We start from the raw sequence: 19331 nt of genomic DNA on the forward strand, positions 1-19331 counted from the left end.
CCATGATAACTAATGGCTTGTCTGAAATCACCATGGGCTGTTCAGGAAGTACATATTGGATGACTTTTATAAAATGAGATTTAAAATGAAAAACCTATATATTTCTGGATCTACCAAACATCTTTAGAATTTGTAAATAAAAGGAGCTTTTTCTTTTTCCTAAATCCCATCCCATGGGTTTGATCTATAATGCACACTGACAGTTGAAAACATTTATTTCCGTAGCATGAATCTGTAATAGTAATTTATATTTTATAAATACATGTTGTTAAGTATATAAAATACCTTTAAAACCAGGGGTGGGATGGCGGCTTTAACTAATAGCTGTAGGGTATTTATTTATCAAATATTCTATAGTGACTTCCCTAGCAGAAGTTTAAAGAATGTCTTTATTTTTTTTTATTTTTTTTTGACCTTCACAATCAGTAAGGATTGATTGGAGCTTCACTTTTGTTTCCCCCAAATCAAAGTGAAATAAAAAGCCTTGAGTGAAAATCAAAAGCCTTTGACATATAGCAAAAAGCTTGCTGTGCAATATTAGTACCCAAAGGCAATTCAGATTTTTTTTTCAGAAGCAACATGTTTTCACCATGAACTTTTTTCCTTTGTTTTCTTTTTTATCCCTCTCTCCCTTCCGCCCTCCCACCTTCTCTCTTTCCCAATTTTTAAAGAATTTAATTTGAAGAATGTCATCATGGCAATCTTTAATATGCAGATACAATACCCCTAATGGGCTGAAAAAAATGTACTTTTAGTGCAGCTTTGTACCTGAATACATCACTGTGCTTGAGGCAGTAGTAAGCCAAAACCTCTTCAGCCGGCCAGATGCCTGGAAACACAAGAGGATAGAGTTTTTTATTACAGAAGTCTCTTCTACAATCATTCTCTATAGTCATTCTCTTAAGAAATGGCTTTTAAAAATACTGTTCAGTACAAGCTATTTCAACTTGAATCAAACTTAACACAATTATTACTAGTAACATAACACACGAGTCTCTTTTGTTGTTGATTTTATAATGGTGAGATTTATAACGCTCTTCCCAGGAAAATAGTAAAATATCCCATACAAATTTTACTAAATTTCAATCACAACAAAACAGCAAAAACAGTAATGACCAAATTATAAATATCAAAAGTTAAATTTTAATGGTATATCAGGTAGATCATAATCTTGTACACATGAACCTTCTTTTCAGCCAATTCACAAGCATCCGTTGAAGACTTATTGTATACGCAGCCCGTGTTAATCAAAAATAAATGGAAAAGTCACTTGCAGGAGCAAATAAAACCACTGAGGGCATTATACCTTTTTGTTTGATTCCATACTAATTTTTTTAAAAAATATGTACAATTACTTCCTTTCTTCAATTAATAAAAATCAAACTAGAGTGTACAATTAAGAAATTTACATTTCACCAACTTTGGCACATTTTGAAATTGAACAATAACCCTACCCAGTAAATTCCATGGATGGGCATTTTCTGAACTCATCATCTGTAAAGTATTTATTAAGAAGACTTACGTAGTCTTCATGAATGAATATGAATTGCTTAAAGAAGAGAAGAACATGTTAGGAAATTATAGCTCCTAGTGGTTATCACAGAATGGTAGGGTTATAAGTGCTTTTCATATTTTTCTTTATACTTTTTGTATGTCCCAAAATTTTTGCAATGCGTTTATATCACTTTTAGAATCAGAATAAACCATAGCCTTATAAAAATTATGTTTTCTCCAAGTGGATCAGGTGGCGCACCAGGCGTCCTGCACTGCCTGAGGTTGGGAAGGCCATGCAGTCCTGGCAAAGGGTAGGCCATGCTTGCTGTGTTAGCGCCAAGCACTCTTCGAATGGGTCTTGATGCAAAATTGAAGCTCCTAACGAGACTTAATTTTTTTTCTCCCAGATGCTTAATTTTTTTTCTCTCGCTTGCTTTGAGGAGTTAGAAATCCAAATTCAGTGAAGAGGATGTCAAAAAAATGGTAAGGAAACTCTTAAGAGAATCAGTGGGTAAATGTATGAACAGCAAAGAGATGACTCCATAGAGCATATGATGCAGGAAAAGTCCAGTCAAAGGTGCTCACTAGCTCAGCCTCCATGGCATTTCTGGTAGGAAATGAGAGTTTGGGGGAGACACAAAGTAAACCAGGAAGAAGTGGTTAGAGTCATATTTAGGAATAAAGTCAGAGAGGCAGTGGAGTGTAACAGTTAAGATCACAGTTAAGATCACAGGTACTTTGGAACCACGCCCATTGGGCTTCAGTCCCAGCTCTGCATTCCCCAGCTGAGTGACTTTGGATGTGTTACTTAACCTCTCTGTGTCTCAGGTTCCTCAACAGAAAAATAACAATTGTAGTATCAACCTCAAGGATTGTTGTGAGGATTACATGAGTCACATATATGAAAAGTATTTAGAACAGTTCCTAACTCATAACAAACTCAAAGAAAAAGAAAGTGCATTGTTATTATTAATGTTATTCTCCTGCATCTGGGGATAGAAGAGTGGAAGAGAGAAGATGTGAACCCAAAACAATTATCCCAAATAACCAGAACAGACAGAGAAACTCTTTGTCCTACTCATGAGCTTCGTCAGGTCCCCAGAGTCCTAATACCTGGCATACCGCCACAGAAAGACTAACATACATAACAAAATTCTCTGAAGGAAGAGACCAAGACAGTGTTCTAGACCAAGCGGATATAATCACCACAATAATGAATTTCTTTGTGCATTTAGTAGATGGTTTTGAGGTATAAAAGTATAATAATAATAATAATAAGTATAATGATAAGAGGAGGGGTATTTTACTAAAATTCAAGCATTGAGTAAGTACAAAAATGTGACTTCTCAAGTGTGGAGGTTTTTAAAATAGTTTTCTCAAAAAATTATATAGGTTGATTTTTAACTAAAGTAAATACAAAAAATACAAAGCACAAAGTTTAAAAATCACCTAAAATTCCACCACTGATATATAATCACTGTTAACCTTTTGGATGTCATTTCAAAAAAAATCTCTCGAGGCATAAAGGTATTTTACACAAATGGGATGTTATCAGGCAGGTATTCAATAATCTTATTTTGCTCCAATCAATATGTGATGGATAGCTTCCCATGACAATAAAACTATACTATACCTGCATCACTATTTTTAACGACTGTCCAGATATTTTGTCTGCATCATAATTTATTTAACAAATTTCCTCTTGATAGACATTTAAGTTAGTTTCTAAGTTTTTGATATTATAAGATTATGAACAGTAGTACAACGAAGACACATTTTTCCCCCAACATATGATTTTTTTCTCCTTACATTTCCCAGAAATGGGAAATCTGGTGAAAGGGTAAGTACATTTGACATTCTGACATATCAAACTGTCCTCAAAAATTTTGTACCAAAGTACACCCCCAATAAGAGTGTTTATTTCCTCAAAGCCTTGCCAAGATAAGGTTTTGATAACCTATTTTATTTTCACTAATTTGTTAAATTTTAAAAGTTATCTCAGTGCAAATCAAAGCTATAATGAGGTATCACTTCACACCCTCTAGGATGGCTATAATAAAAAAGTCATGAATAACAAATGTTGGCAAGGATATGGAGAAATTATGTAAAATGGTACAGCCACTTTGGAAAACAGTCTAGCAGTTCATCAAAAAGTTAAATGTAGAATTATCATGTGACCAGCAAGTTCACTCTTACATGTATATTCAAGACAAAAGAAAACATGTCCACCCAAAAACTTGTACATAAATGTTTATTGCATCATTATTCATAATAGCCGAAAAGTGGAAAACAACCCAAATATCCATCAACTAATGAATGGATAAACAAATAATCCATACCATGGATTGTTATTTGGCAATAAAAAGAAATAAAATACTGATTCATGCTACAACATGGATGGAACATGGAAACATTATGCTAAGTGAAAGAAGCCAGACACAAAGGACCACGTGTTATACGTTTCCATTTAGATGAAATGTCCAGAATAGGCAAATCCACAGAGGCAGAGTACAGAGTAGTGGTTGTCTAGGGCTTGGATGGTTGAGAGTAAATGAGGTGTGACTGCTAATGGGCGTGAGGCTTCTTTTAGAGGTGATGACATACTATTCTAAAATTGATTGTGGTGATGGCTGCACAGCTCTGTGAATAAACTAAAAACCACTGGGTGAATTGTATAGTATATGAAATACAGCTATTATTTGTAAAAGATTTTTCATTCTTATTTGTGGAAATATAATGGTCTTTTAAAACAATATTTTGTTTTTAACGACGTTATACATATACATTATTTGAAGAACCACTGAGTTCTATGAGAATGATTAAGACAAACAGTAACATCCAGCTCCTCTCCTTAATCTTTCTCCTTCCTCAGAAACTACTATTTTCAATTCTTTTTTTTTTTTAATTTTTACTGGGGAATATTGGGGGACAGTGTGTTTCTCCAGGGCCCATCAGCTGCAAGTCGTTGTCCTTCAATCTAGTTGTGGAGGGCGCAGCTCAGCTCCAAGTCTAGTCGCCGTTTTCAGTCTTTAGTTGCAGGGGGCGTAGCCCACCATCCCATGCGGGAATTGAACCGGCAACCTTGTTGTTGAGAGCTCGCGCTCTAACCAACTTGAGACACCCGGCCGCCCCCTACTTTCAATTCTTTTAACTGATTCTCTTGGTAATTCCATATTTCTACATATTTGTATTTTAATTTTTTGATTTTTCAGTTTTAGGCAAAAATCTATGGAAGATAAGCATTTTTTTTGCTTTGATTTCCATGTCTCGCTCCACACTACACGTAGCACACACCTTATCCACCCACCACCACCACCTTCCTAGTATAGATATATTAATTACAATTTTGGGTAAGATCACTACTCACTGTCAATTTTATTAAGACCATGAAATAAAACTGAGACATGTGGTAAACTATTATTGTTTTTCTCTCATTTATAATGTTTTATCCTCTGGAGTTTATAATTGTCTTTCTTTACTCATTAGCTAAGATTTTTATTCAATCCCCAAATCCAGTTGTCTGTGTGTCCTCTCGATACATTCATTCACATCAGGTATTCTATCAGCCTCATGAGGAAATCTCTCCTGGTTTCTCTGACCTGCCTTAGTTTTGCCTGAATGCCCGCTATGCCTGGTGCACAGCTGAAATCCTGGAAATCAATCTTCACTCTCATTCCGGGCTTCCATTTGCCTCCTCCTTTGTTCCACCTCTCGTGTCCTATATCCATTGTCTTCCTTTCTTGGTTTACTTCTTCATTTTAGTGCAACCACTTGAGAAAAAGTGAGTGGAATCTAAATGTTTGAGAGCTTGCATGATTTAGTGAGTAATTTCAATCTGGAAACACCGTGTTCTTCAGTTTTGGGAAAGTTTCTTGGAAAATCCCATTGATTATTTCCTTACCTCCATTTTTATCTGTCCTCTTTCTCTGGAACGCTTATGATTTGGATGTTGAATCTCCTGAACTCGTCCTCTTATTTTCTTTCCTGCTTTCTTTCTGATTGTTTTTCACTTTCCTGGAAATTTCCTCAAATTTTCCTTCCAACCCTTGTTTTTATTCTTTTTCATTTATGCTATTGTTGATGGTAGTTCTCTGAATAGTTCTCTTTGAGAGCATACTATTCCTGTTTTATGAGGGAAATTTCTTTTTTAATTATTTGGAAATATTAATTATAGTTTGTTTTACATTTTCTTATCTTTATATAGTCTGTTTTCTTCATGTTGTTTTTCCCCCTGTTTATTGGTTTTGGTACCTGTCGCATTAAAAGCTTTCCTCAGATATCTGATAATTCTTCATTGTTTGCGTAAATGTAATTGTAGAAAGATAAAAAAGCGGATTGGAGGTGAAGAGGGCTGAGTGTGTGTGTGTGTGGGGGGTGTGGGTGGAGAGGCTCAGCGTTCAGTTTGCGTACATCACCTAATCCCTCCACCCTGTTTTTGGTACCGTCTCTGATTTCCACTGTGCGTGGTGTCCCCCAATCAAAAAATCCTCAGTTTAACCCTCTCCAGAGATTAAACCTCCTGTTCTGTTTGGAGTACAGAAGAGGAAATTACCCAGTAGCCTGGAATAGGGATATAACTGCTTCTTAAACGTTTTCAATCAATCCTCTTTACTTTAGCCCCCATTCAACTCCTGCTTTTAGAATTACCTGGTACCAACAATTCCTGAGCCTTTCAAGGTTTCAGAGCAGGAATTGGGTGGGTTCTCAAGTTTCTCAACTGCTGGCTTTCTCATATCTGCGAAGTCAATGACTTCTCATCCATTCATCTTCCCAGCTTCCAAAATTATGTTGTTGAATACTCTGTCATTCTGTTACACTTGCGGGTTTATGTCTTAAAAACATCCAGTTACAGTGGGTTAGTGAGGTTTCTGGAAGGAATTAATTTTAATGCCTTGTTCAATTTTCAAGTTTACCTGAAATCCAGAAATGTATGGCCTTCTGAATGTAATTGTTTGTTGGATAGTTCTGGAATCCAAGATACAGAGTAACTATTCTTATTTCTCATAGGGTACCATCTTAGCATAAATACTTTAAGCTCTGAGTGATGGGATTTCAGTACACATTCTAGAAGAACAGTGACTAACAGGGCTTCGTGGAACAGAGAGAAACTCATTGGAAAAGTGATGAAAATAATTTTTAGGGGGACATAGAAGCCAAGGACAGTAATGGTGAGGGTTTTTTATGCTCAAGACTTTCATGCTCCATCAATAATATTGTAGAGCTTTATCAATCAATTATAGGCACTTCCGCTATATTCTTGACACCCGACAAAGCAGATTAGAATGCCCAAAGTGGCATTTAGAGTAGCTAAGTATTGATCCTCCCAAAAACATTTTAATTAATAGTTTATTTTAGTTAATGTTTCCTAAAGCACATGTCATGAATTAGGACACTTGTTTAAAAGTTATTCAGAGGTACATAGTATCCTATCCCTTAGTATTTTCTGTATAAATCGAATTAGTTTAACTCATAGTAGAAAAGGCCCCCTTCATCCACTGGGCCTCCACAAAAGCATTAGCTGAAGAAGCACTCTATCTGGAAGAAGGAGGTTACTATATTATACTTGGGTTTTCATGGTCATTTGGTCTCACTCATTTTCTTTCGAACAAAGGGTTAGTTCCCTGCAGATGCTTCTGTCAGAACTGGGCTTGTCAAGTCTGTTAGACTTCAGAAAGCCTATACAGCTGGGCAAAATTAAAATATGAAAAACTAGCTGTCTATGTATCAATAATGATGGGGAAAGTTGGTAATATGATTTAGTTAATGTATGTAACCACGTTCTTGTTGTTTGTAAAATAGCTGGTTTAGAATTGTGTGTGTATGTGTGTGTGTGTGTGAATGATGTTTTATTTGGTCATTTTTGTTTACAGCTGAAACTCTGGGAATTTAAAATTAACATCCTTGCACGTGAGCTTCTCACAGACACCAGAAAAGGTTTCAACCTTGCGCTCCACATTGTTCTGCTGGGCTTTTTCCAGGTGGACCTTTTGGAGCCCGTTGCCGTCCAGTCTCATGCAGATTCTCTTGCCCACAGTCTCACTTGGTAAAACCAAGTCGTCCAGGATCATGTCATGCCGGCTGTCAGAGTGCGGCTCCTGGGACGCTTTTGCTTATTTTCCGTATGGCGGTTTGGAGTTGGCTTGGGCAGAATTCTCCCGTGAGCCATAAAGACCACGGGCTTCCCGCTGAACTTTTTCTCCAATTCGCGTTCTAGCCAGTCTTGGGTTTTCTGGAAAGATTTCAGTTGCGGAACAGGAACAAAGATTATAATAGCTTTCTGACCGTCACAAACTTCAGTTTCCTTGGCTGCTGTTGTATTGGGCTCCCAAAGCGGTGCCTTGGGGTTTGAGTTCATCTCCCGTCTCGGAGAGCCTGGGAGATGCCGGACTCAACTTGTCCGGCTCCTCGCCATTGGTCTTCGTGACTTTTGTGCTTGAATGGAACATAGCCTTCTCGTTGGTGAGCGCTGGCCTGGGAAGAGCTAGTTAAGAATTATTTTCAATGCCAAGTTTTGTGGTTATTCTGGAAACAAACAACACATTCACTATTAACCTGAAGACTGAAGAAATCCTAAGATTAATTAATATTAGCTGACTTAATATCTATTAAACCTCCTCTTCTGGTTGGTGGGACGACAAAAGGGAAATTTCATATACTCGTATAACTACATAACTTAATATCTAATGAAATTAGATAGCAAGAGACATGCTCTCGAGCGAAGCACGGGTCCTTCTAGGTCATTTTCATTTGAGAGCTGTTTGCTTCCCAATGGTCCATTTTAGCAGAAGTCCTGAGACTTCAACAGACAGCATCCAAAAAGCAGCTCTGCTGACTCCGTCTTGTCACTCTAACACTGGTACGTGCCCTAGCACTCACAGCACAGAGGTGGTTTTACTGTCATCAGCTGATGTCCACCCAAGCAACAGCTTTCTTTTCCCTCTTTCAAACTCAATGATCATGTCCAGCATGCAGGAGTCAGATGTAAGGCCTTTCTCAAATCTGAGACTCAAATGGAGAGGCCGGCATACACTTAGCTAAGCCATAGACTCTTCTGGAAGAAGAAATGCACTGGTGGATATTACTAAGATGAAAAGCTGCTTGTGCTGGAATGGGTAAGTAAATCTTTTGGACAGCGTTTACATGCTGTCTCCTTTTCCTTGAACATTTCTGCTTGGTCATTGATACTTCAACCCAGAATGGAAATCTGTAAGAGAACTACAGAATGCTCCATATATTTTTATTGGGCATCTACTATGTTTCAGGCTCTGTAGCTCAGCAGGGAATGAGACAGCATGGTGACTAGGGCTTTAGTCTAGTTAGGGTGGGATACATTAAATAATTACATATACAATGTGCTTACTTATAATTGTAATAAATGCTATACAGGAAAAATAGAGGGTGCTTCTAAGAACATATCATAGGGGACCTGACCTGGTCAGAGATGAGGTTTGGAGGGGTCCATCAGGGAACACTTCCCTGTAGAAATAGCATGTAAGCTGAGACCCAGAGGATGAAGCGCCAAGTAGAGAAGGACAAGGGTACAGGGGTGGAGGGATGACCCATAGAAGGGGAGCTCCATGAAATAAAGCTTTGAAGAAGAGAAGAGCTTGACTTCCAGAAAGGGAAATAGGGTCAGTAGAGCTGCAGAATAAATGAGAAAGGAAGAGAATGGTACAAGATGAGACTGGAGGCTACATCCTCCAGGCTCAAAGGCCATGTTAAGAATTTTAAATTGCACCTGAACATTAATCATGCCTTTTCAGCGCAGAGTAGTCTGATCAGATTTATATTTTATAAGATAAGAAGTCTGGCTACCCTAAAGAAAATAGATTGAAAAGCGGCAAGAGGAGAAAGGGAACACTAGGTAGGAGGCTACTATAATTACCTAGGTGAGCACTGATGGTGGCTTGGGTGGTGGTTAGAGGAGACGAAGAAAAGTGGGACGATCTGAGCTATATTTAGAAGGTAAATTGACAAGGCTTGTTAATTAATAGTTAATCAATTAATTAATAATGAAGAGGGTGGTAAGAGAGAGGGAAGTGTCAAATATGACTTAGGTTTATGGCATGAGTAAGTGGGTGGGTGATGTACAGCAGACATATAGAGGATTTTCCTTCAATTTCATATGAACTGAGGCAACTGAATTCACAATGCAAAAATACTAACTAGGGGCCTATGCTGTGCTTCTGGCTCTGCCACTGAAAATCTGTGTCGTATGGGGAAGTGATTTAGCCTTCCTGAGCTCCAGTACCCTCATCTGCAAAATACTCGGCTTGGGTTAGATTAAATCTAGGAAGCCTTCAGGCTATACGAAGCTATAATAAAGAAGCAGATCTCATGCTCTGGAGTTAGGCAGAATTCAGCTCGAATACTGGCTCTTACGGTTGCATGACCTTGGACAAGCTACTTAAACTTTTTAAGCCTCATTCATTCATTCAGCATACTATTATTGGCAGCCAGGCCGGTTCTCGTAGCTCGGGACACACACAGCAGTAAATAAAACAAAGCTGTTGCTCAAACAAGTTTAATAAAGGCAATATACAATAAACTAGGTAATTTCAGATGGTGAAGAAAATAAAACATTAATGAGATAGAGAATAACTATCAGGGATGCTACTTTAGCCAGCACTGTTGGGGAATGCCTCAGCTCTCTCACTTGTTAGACAAAGGAATAAAAGTACCTAAACAAAGAATTGTTGGGAGGGTTAAATGAGCTAATGCATGTAAGGACCTGAGAGCAGTGTCTGGCACATAGTAAATTTTTTACGTTAGCTTTATTGTTGCTGCTACAGCCATTGTTATTATTTTTGACTTGCTTCTATCCAGGGAATTTTATCAACCTTTATTATATTTTTGGTACTTTCAGGGAGACTATTATTCCCAATTGATAACCCACAAAATCAACCCAAAACTTAACTTTGGAAAAAGCTGCCCTAGTTATGGACACTTTGAAGATGGATCCTAAATAAGAATTCCATATATATGGACGATATTTGTTCAATACTTGTCCTCCCGCTCGGACCCATTAACACACTTGCTCTGTACAATAAACTACCAAGTGCAGACCTCCCTCTGTTTGTGGAGCCAGATCACAGAGAACTTGGGCACACGTGGGTGACACGAAATGTTCGCTTAGCCGAGCATGGTGTGCAGGTAGAAGCTTGCCCTGTGGCTGTCTCGCATTTGTGGAATGCTGACTGCTGCCCAGGCACTAGGACATAAATGAGGAAATCAAGGCACTGAGAGGTGGAGAAAACTTCCCGTAAATCAGGCAGATATTTTGTCACCGACTTGGAATTTGAACTCAGGTAATCTGCTCCTAGAGCTGTTATTCTTAACCTCTAGATTGAAAAACACTAGATTGCAAAAGCAAAGGTCCAAATAATTTGTCTCCTGCTCCTGGAGAAGCCAACTGAACTGAAAGAAGGACAGACAGTGCGCATGTGGAAGGTGGAGAAGTGAAGGGGCACCAAAAATCACCCAAGTACGCCAACAATAAATTCTTCTAGGATGACAAAATGGGTCTGTTTCTGGGCATGGATTAAAAATGCGTCAACATGTAAAACTTAAATTTTAATTTAGAGACCTATTTATGTGAGGATTATGAGGTAAGGGAAAGATGAAAAGCGTCCTAGCTCCCCTGACGCCCAGGCAGAGAAGGGAAGACAGTCGTCAGAGAGCATTCTCCAGAGGCCCAGCCTTCGGTCTGGTGGTCACTTTTAGAGCAGACGCTGCGAAAGCAACTAAGTGACAGAGGAGAAATGGAGACAGAACAAGGGAGCTGCTGAAGCGCCACGGAGAAAAAGCACTACACTGCAGCCGTGGCCACAGCCCCAGCAGCTCATGTAGTGAAGACACGACCGTGGAAGGCGGCTCTGAGGCTTATTAGCTTTTTGACCTCACCAAGTCACTTAAGCTCTCCTTACATCAACTCCTTATCTGGAAGTCATAACACTATCTACTCCATAAATATAGATGCGAGGATTAAGTGAATTCAGAGAGTACCAAATAAGTGCAGTTACTAGTAAGGGTTTGCTGTTGTTATAATTACTAGCACGACTTATTTCCGAACACTTACTACTTGGCAAACACTGGGCTGTGTATTTTTTATGGATTATCTCATTTAATCCTTGAAACAGCCCTATAAGGTATGTATTGTCATTATTGCCAGCTAAGGGGAACAACAAGGTACCCCAAAGCACAGAAAGCTTAAATGGCGTAGGTGGGATTTGAGCCCACATACTCAACCTCTAGAGTCTAGTCTCTTAATCACTGCATTATATTGTCCCAATCCTGCTGGCTGGTCCTGGAACCAAGAAAACTAGTTTCTAGTTCTCATGCCTCTGTCAATAACTAATTTTGGGACTTTGGAAGAATCATATTTGGGCTCCAACTTCAAGAATAAAATGGAAGGGTAGAATTGATTTCTGAGGCCTCTTCCCACTGTAAATCCAATGGCTATACATCTTTATATTTGTGCATTTCCAAATGAAAACTACACAACTGTCAGTGGGCTGTCGCCTGTGACATTTTAAAGAAATTAGATTGATTAAAATATTTTATTTGCTCTATAATCCCAAATTTAGAACCCCTACCAGGAAATATTTTTAGATAGGATTCAAAAATTCTTGGAAGTCAAGTCTTCATAACATGTCTATTTTACTTGAATTGGAACTTGCCTTTGTCAATTAAATCTCACAGCTTCAGAAAAAAACTGCTCTACATCTATATAGTCTAGTTGTGATAGCTTTTTAGTTAATCTAAAATATTAATGACAGACAACTTCCTCAAGTACAATTTTCCTCTCTAATATTGAGCATAATTCTCAGCTATATGCTATACATTTTTTCCCCTGAAACATATTTTCTCCTCTTCAGGGTAACAAACTCCCTTTTGGCCACAAGGAATTTCTCCGAGGTCTTAAAGCACAAGTAAGAAAAACATCTCCCAACTGGAGCTCTTGGTGAGAAAACACTCCATTCCCATTAGTCAGAGAGGATGTCAGAAAGTAAGTACAGTCATTTCTAGGAAGGGTGTACCCAGGAAAATCAGACCAGAATGCTCCTAACAGGAGGGAAAATATGGCCTGGGTTTTCCCCGAAACATAGCACAGCCTTCCCACAGTAAAAAAAAAAAAAAAAAAAAAATGTGGAGGAGAAGAGCAGGAGAAAGGAAGACTCATTACCAGTTTTACTCCAAGGACACACCCTCCCCAAGACCTTGCTGTGCTCAGTGTCCTCAGGGTAGGGCCATCAGGCCATCATTTTGATGAGATCACTCTCTTTCCTTTTAAAATAGGGCTGTGCTGTGTCCTGAAAAGTCATGTAAGAGCATCAGTGTGTCACATGGACTGGAATAAAGATGAAAGTATTAGAAATTGTGATTGTTCCTTATCATTGGTAGTGAGCCACGTCACCAACAGAGATACATGCTTGTTACACGGCCCACCAAAGAAGAGTAAGGAGAGTGTGGCTCCCCCCTCCTGACTTACTGCCATGTCACGAATTTGATTTCTAAAGCAGCTTCCTGCCTGGAAGTCCAGCTTTATCTCACTTCTAGGTGAACGCTGTGACGACCTCCAAGCGAACCGGAAGCCTTGTGTTCCATGGGGAGTAATGCACATTTCTGAAAGCCTCCCTGGAGAGAAAGTGGCACTCGGGAGGCGCATGGTTTAGGTGCCAAAGTGACGCTGTGCATTTATCCAATGGCCCTGGGCTTCTTAGACGACAGAACTAATTTATTTATCAGTGTTGTTTGGAAGGTGCACATCCCACCATTTCAAAACTACCTTGGTTCCAAGAGGTTCTGGCTCCTGGGGGAGGGAAGGCGAGGACAGGATTATCCTCCCACTGTCACCTAGTACTGCTGTGTGTGTTGGTTGAGAAGAAGAAGGAGAGACACCAGGATACAGACACACAGAGGGAAGACCACATGAGGGCACAGAGAGAAGGCCTTCTGCAAACCAAGAAGAAAAGCCTCGGGATGGACCATGCCTTCCAATACCTTCACCTTGGACTTCAGGCCTCCAGAACTGTAAATCTCAGAGCTCCATGACTTTGGGGTCAGTTATTAGGAAATTGCCTTCATTCCAAGTTCCTCCTCTTAGACCCGTGCGGGGAAGGGGGAAGGAGAGGACTCCCTTCTCACAGCAGGAATTGCCATTAGCAAGTCCCGAAAGGTGAAACACCAATCGGCAAACTGACTTGGTAAAGAAGACACATCTCCATGAGGTTCAGTCTAAACTTACTCGAAACAAAGCCCTCTCTGCCATTCGATCTGAAAGTAGATGCTTTTTCTTTTTTTTATAAAAATGGATGAGAGTTGGCTGAGAATCTCAGCTGTACAAAATGGCCAGAGCTCTGTCGTTCCCCACTCCTTGCTCATCATTATTCACTGATATAAAGGGAACACGACAGTCTGCTCTCAGAAATTTCTGCTGCTGCACAAACTTGGGCGGCTCACTGCAACTCCTGGGGAAACGCAGTGCGAAGCACGCCCTGGCTGTGAACCCAGCGGTCTTCCTCTGTCATGGCCATCTACAACTGGCTCCAGCCAACTTGTATGATTGTCTTTAGCATCTTTTTGTATTTTCTTTGTAAAGAAATGAATTTGATTTCATTTTCCTCCCCTAGTTTTCAAATAGTCATTAAAAATTAAACAACACTGGGAAAAAGCCTTTTGTGATTATAGCCTTCATTCTCCTGCAACAAACTGGATCTATAAATTTACGTACCATTGTAGATGTAAATTACAAAATTTATATTCAACTATATTACAACATCTATTCCAAAAATGATTACCAGTTGTGAAAAGCAGACAGGCTTATCACTTGCTGTCAGTTGTTCATGTCTAGTTAAGCAATAATGTGCTAAAACTGCTCTTTTGTTTTGTGTAAGAATTTTGGCAATAGAAGAAATGAACACTCGGTTAATAAAAACTCAGGCTGCTTTTTGCTTTGATGGAGGAAGCAGCTGCCTGTTTTCATTTGCTGCAGAGCAGCAAAACCCATCAATATAATAAGCAGCTTAGATGCATCCATCCACAGCATCTGTAAGGATATAGGGCTATTCGCTCAAAACCAATCCCTGGTTTAATTTTAACAAAGATGTGTCTGACATATTTGAAAATTCTTTATAATAGGTTTTGAAACAGGGACAATTTCTCTTTCTTTTAAATACTTTTTACAGATTCGAAAGGTTAGTATACATAGCTGAATGATAGCAATGATAAAAACCAGTCCAAACTGTGCGGCCATCCTAAAACGAAGACAGGGAAGAGAGCAAATCAAGAGGCAGTGATTTGGTTTCCTTCAAAATCACAGTAATTCATCTGAATGTGATTTCATTCATTTCTGCATTCAAACAAATATTTACTGAATCATTAACATACATAATTCAGATAGACACTGAGGTCACATGTTCTAACTCTCAATGAATTTACTCTTCAGGGGAAAAGATGGACACAAAACCCTAAGTAAAACAATTCGGTTAGCACAGTGACATATGCATTTTTCTATCACATTTTCATTTTTAAAAGTTTCAAATGGACATAGAACACAGTGGAAACTATTTAACATAAAAATTAAAAATCAAATACTGTCTCCTCTATTATACAGTCATACACTTCATTACACATACCTTTAAGAAAAGACGATCTGATACAGAAAATTGAATTATGTTTAAACACATGTCAAACTATTTACTAGTGTAGCCAAGAATTATCACACTTTGAAGAGAAAGTTTTAAGATTTTAAGTTTTGTTTGGACAGCCTCTAATTTTAAAGCAACCATTAGCTGCTTTTACATGATCACAAATGTGTCACATGGCAAGCCCAATAGAAAACACAAACTTTAAAGCAACTTACAATGGGCTACAGTATGCTTTGGCTATTACACATTATAAGAGATTTGATTTTATGTTAGTGCCAAGTGGCATTCCAAAAAGTCAGATAATTCTAAGTCCTCCTCTTTTTCTGATTCAATGTCAGATGAGTGAGCATCTCAGCAAGATCTGTCTTATGGTGTAAGAAATTCAGGATTAGCCACCAGTATCTCGGGATTTAAAATTTAAAAAAGCATTCATTTACAGAAACATTGAGAAAAATATTCCCGTAATTGTAGAGTAGAGCTAAGGGCTTTCTTATTCTAACATGTTTACTGTAAAACACACATACCTGGGTTTTAAAAAGCTACTTTTTATTTTGGAATAATTTTAGATTTACAGAAAGGCAAAATGTTGCAAAGGTAGCACAGAGAGTTGCTGGATGTCCTTCACCCAGTTTCTCTCATCGTCAACATCTTAAATTTGTCAAAACTAAGAAACGGGCACTGATGCATTAATAGTAACTAAATTCATGGGTTTGTTTTTAATGGAAGGGTTACTATTCAAGATGAGAGCTGATGAAGGTGTCTGTCAGAAAATCGCAAATTAAACCTAAAGGACAGTACTAGCATCTAGCATATCTTTTCTTCCCTAATTCTCTTCCTTCTTCTTAAGTTACTCTAAAGAAATTCCCACCAGATATAAAAGTTAAAACCGGATGTAAAAGGCATATACCTCAGGGTTTAAAAAAAAAAATCTGACGCCATCAGAAGAACTGTGTAGCCAGGTGAAGTCTCGGTTCCCCATTCCATTGTTGAATGTGTAAAATATTATTTCTAAGTCATTATTCACATAGAAATTCTGATTGCCCCTATTGAATTAACACTTTCATATCCCAGTGTGATATGGACTTTATAACCAATCTGTGGCAGCATGAATTAAGAACCACAAAGAAGTCAGAGGTCATTATTTTTTCACTCGTTCAGGTTTATAGAGCATTCAGTATACATGCTCTCCTTCCTCTGTGCATGCTTTCTTTCCTCCTCTGCTCCACTGCTTAATGTCTGGGCACAATGCTTCCAGAACCCTGCAAAGATGCATGGGTTATATATTGGTTAATGGTGGTCTCTCCGACAGCAGGTTGGAAAAGACACTTTTGGGGAGCCTCTCTCTAGCTTCTCTCTGCTATGGACTGAATTTTGTTCCCCTAAAATTCATATGTTGAAGCCCTAAACCCCAAAGTGGCTGTATTTAGAGAGCGCCTATAAGGAGGTAACTAAGGTTACATGAGGTCATGAGGGTGGGACCCTTATCAGGATTAGTGTCCTTATAAGAAGAGACTCTAGAAAGTAACCCCTACCGCTCACTCACCCTGTGCATGCCCAAAGAGGTCATGTGAGCACACAATGAAATGGTGCCACCTATAAGCCAAAAAGGAAAACCCCAACAGAAACCACCAGGCTGGTATGCTGCCCTTGGACTTCCAGCCTCCAGAACGGTAAGAAAATCAATGTTTATTGTTGAAACCACCCAGTCTATGGTATTTTGTCATGCAGCCCGAGCAGACTTAGACAGTGGTCAACTCTTGGTGCCTACTGTGTGGGAGAACACTCCCTCTCCAGCCCCAATACAGTCTAAGCCGAAAGAACTCCCTCCCTAAAATGGAGATAAAACCCACAGAACAGAGAGTGCACAGCCATGGCCCCAGCGGAGCCCTTCACTTTGTCCCTTACTTTCTTTCTCCTCTTTCTTCAGTGTCCCCTCTACCTATCACATCTTTTCTCCTACTTTTCACCTTAATCTTCAGCGCAGTATTAGCCCCCTTTCTGCCATTTAAAGGAATCCATAATAGAAAGCAAATATTAATCATAGTCTGATAAAGAACTTTTGCTGATATCACCTTCAAGATTTCATAAAAATATTTCGATCTGTTTCTTTATGTTGCCTTTGAAAATAAACTCCTGAGTGCAGGAAGACCACGGCTTCTCTTACTTCTTCATGGCATGTTTACATGATGTAGGTGAAAGCATGTTGAATTCATGAAGAATGGTAGCAAATTGTTCTAAGCCTGCAACTCACAACAATAAAAATGGAATCCCTCTTCTTTTGCAAGCTCTGTTTACTGACCTTTATATGATGTGTCTAGTCAGGATCTGATTCTACCTGTAAATGCAATCACAGGTCAATTCTTATGAGGATAAGTTTCTAATTGCACACGGTCCAGTTTTACTGGCTTTCTTATCCGTGTCCACAATCTACGGAGCTGGCAGGACAATTATCACCAGAAGACAGGAGGAAGGCTGGGGAGTAAGGCTGTCCTGGTGCTGAAAGGTGCATGCTTACCAGTTTCCAGGCCAACAACAAAGAATCTACATTCAATAGGTCATCTTTCCATAGATCAATCCTTTTGCCTCCTTTGGCAGAGCAAGTATCATGGGTGCTCATAGCTGGGGCTTATCTGCAGATATCTCCAAACATGCAGGTCTCTAATCACACCAGCCTGGAATGAATCCCAGAATGGGCCCTGTGAGTAACTTGAGATAGATAAAATGATTCTCTGTGTTGCTCGCTTTCTTTCTTGTTTGGGAGGTGTCCCTTCTCTTTGCTGTGATAAAATTTGTAACCTGAACCCAGGTAGCAAAGTGTTTTCTCTGAGAATCACAACTCCTTGAGAAGGGCCTTCAAAATATACTACTTCAACTGAACTATCGCTCTGGACTTGACACCACAATTATCTTTCTGTTGAGAAACATTCTAGAGCTGTTATATTGTTGCTGGCCCTTTCACACGAGGACACACGTGTGTTCTTAAGTTGAGATCAAAGTGCATGGGCTAAGTTGTTGAACAGGGAGAAATCATCACAGTCTCTATGGACGCATGCTGGACTTCTCAGGACACAAAGCATTTCCTCCTCCAGCAGCAAAGAGTTCCTATTATCGTGACCTCCATCATGCCTCCTCCTTGGCTCCGCCCTCAACAAATGATAGAAGAAAAATGGCTTTAAACCTGGCTTGCAGTATTTAGGCAGGAATACAGTTCTCATTTGTTTCTGTCGACCAATAGCACTGGAGAGATTTTGGCAGAGCAAGCACTCTAGAAGGCTAAATTCACACCCTGACAAGAAAAACAACAACCTTTTGGAAGAATATGAAATAGTGCTCGCATATCGCGAGACTAATTAGTGACCACTTGTTATGGGCACTTCTGAGAAATCTCAATTTATGAAGTAAGTAAGGCCTAAAGAATTAACGGGCTTGCTTAGCTCTTCGCTAGTTTGTGGCGGAGCTTGGGTTAGAACCTCAGCTCTCTAATACCTCACCTTGATTCTTTTTTTCAGAGTAAGAACTTGAATAATAGTGTAGGAAAGACATCATGATTTGAATTTGCATCTTGTGGAAAGACATTAGCTTCCAAGTGGAAATCAGTGTTTGAAGACATAAATCATACGCATTCCAATTTCAATACATTCACAGACTCATAGCAACTCAATTTCAGTCTGTTTGGTTTCTGTTTCTCAATAAACAGTTTTACAGAAACACTATCTCCAAACCATGCCCCAACACACTGGCTGGTGGAAGAGGCTATAGATCCATTCAACTAAAGCTTAGCTAATACGGGAACCTCTGAATTGAGCCTGGGAAGCATTGACCCCTTTCTCCAGGATTATAGTGATTGTGTGCCTTGCTTTGTAAAACTGGGCTTCTGTTTGTTTTCAGGGAATTCATCATCAAAATGTCATTATTCTTACTTATTCAAATATCTACGTGTAATTTGTCTTGCAATTAAGAGTTTATAGCAGATTCCAACAGTTATTTTGATTATTAGCATTCCAGTCAGAATAAAAGAGTAATTTTATTTTATTCTGTTGTGTCTAGGGAGGGGAAATCACAGAATACATACAATTTTCACATATACCGTCGTGTTGAGAAATGTAATTTCCTGTGTATTCTCTTCTAAGAATATTTTCAACGTTTCTGGATTGTCTCCGCACTCAGGAATGGGATTGAAATCTCCAC

At 39.1% G+C, this 19331-nt stretch overlaps 1 protein-coding gene and 1 pseudogene across 1 annotated transcript in view; both read right to left on the reverse strand.

Moving 5' to 3' along the window:
- The window catches only part of CAMKMT (calmodulin-lysine N-methyltransferase), a 332239-nt gene that overhangs the window by 48523 nt on the left and 264385 nt on the right, over positions 1-19331 (reverse strand). Inside the window, 1 exon segment of the mRNA XM_033125648.1 lies at positions 769-829. Within this exon segment, the coding sequence (XP_032981539.1) occupies positions 769-829 (61 nt within the window).
- On the reverse strand, positions 7359-7940 carry LOC117033468 (40S ribosomal protein S7-like; annotated as a pseudogene).

Source organism: Rhinolophus ferrumequinum, chromosome 13 (genome assembly GCF_004115265.2).
Source record: "Rhinolophus ferrumequinum isolate MPI-CBG mRhiFer1 chromosome 13, mRhiFer1_v1.p, whole genome shotgun sequence".
NCBI lineage: Eukaryota > Metazoa > Chordata > Mammalia > Chiroptera > Rhinolophidae > Rhinolophus > Rhinolophus ferrumequinum.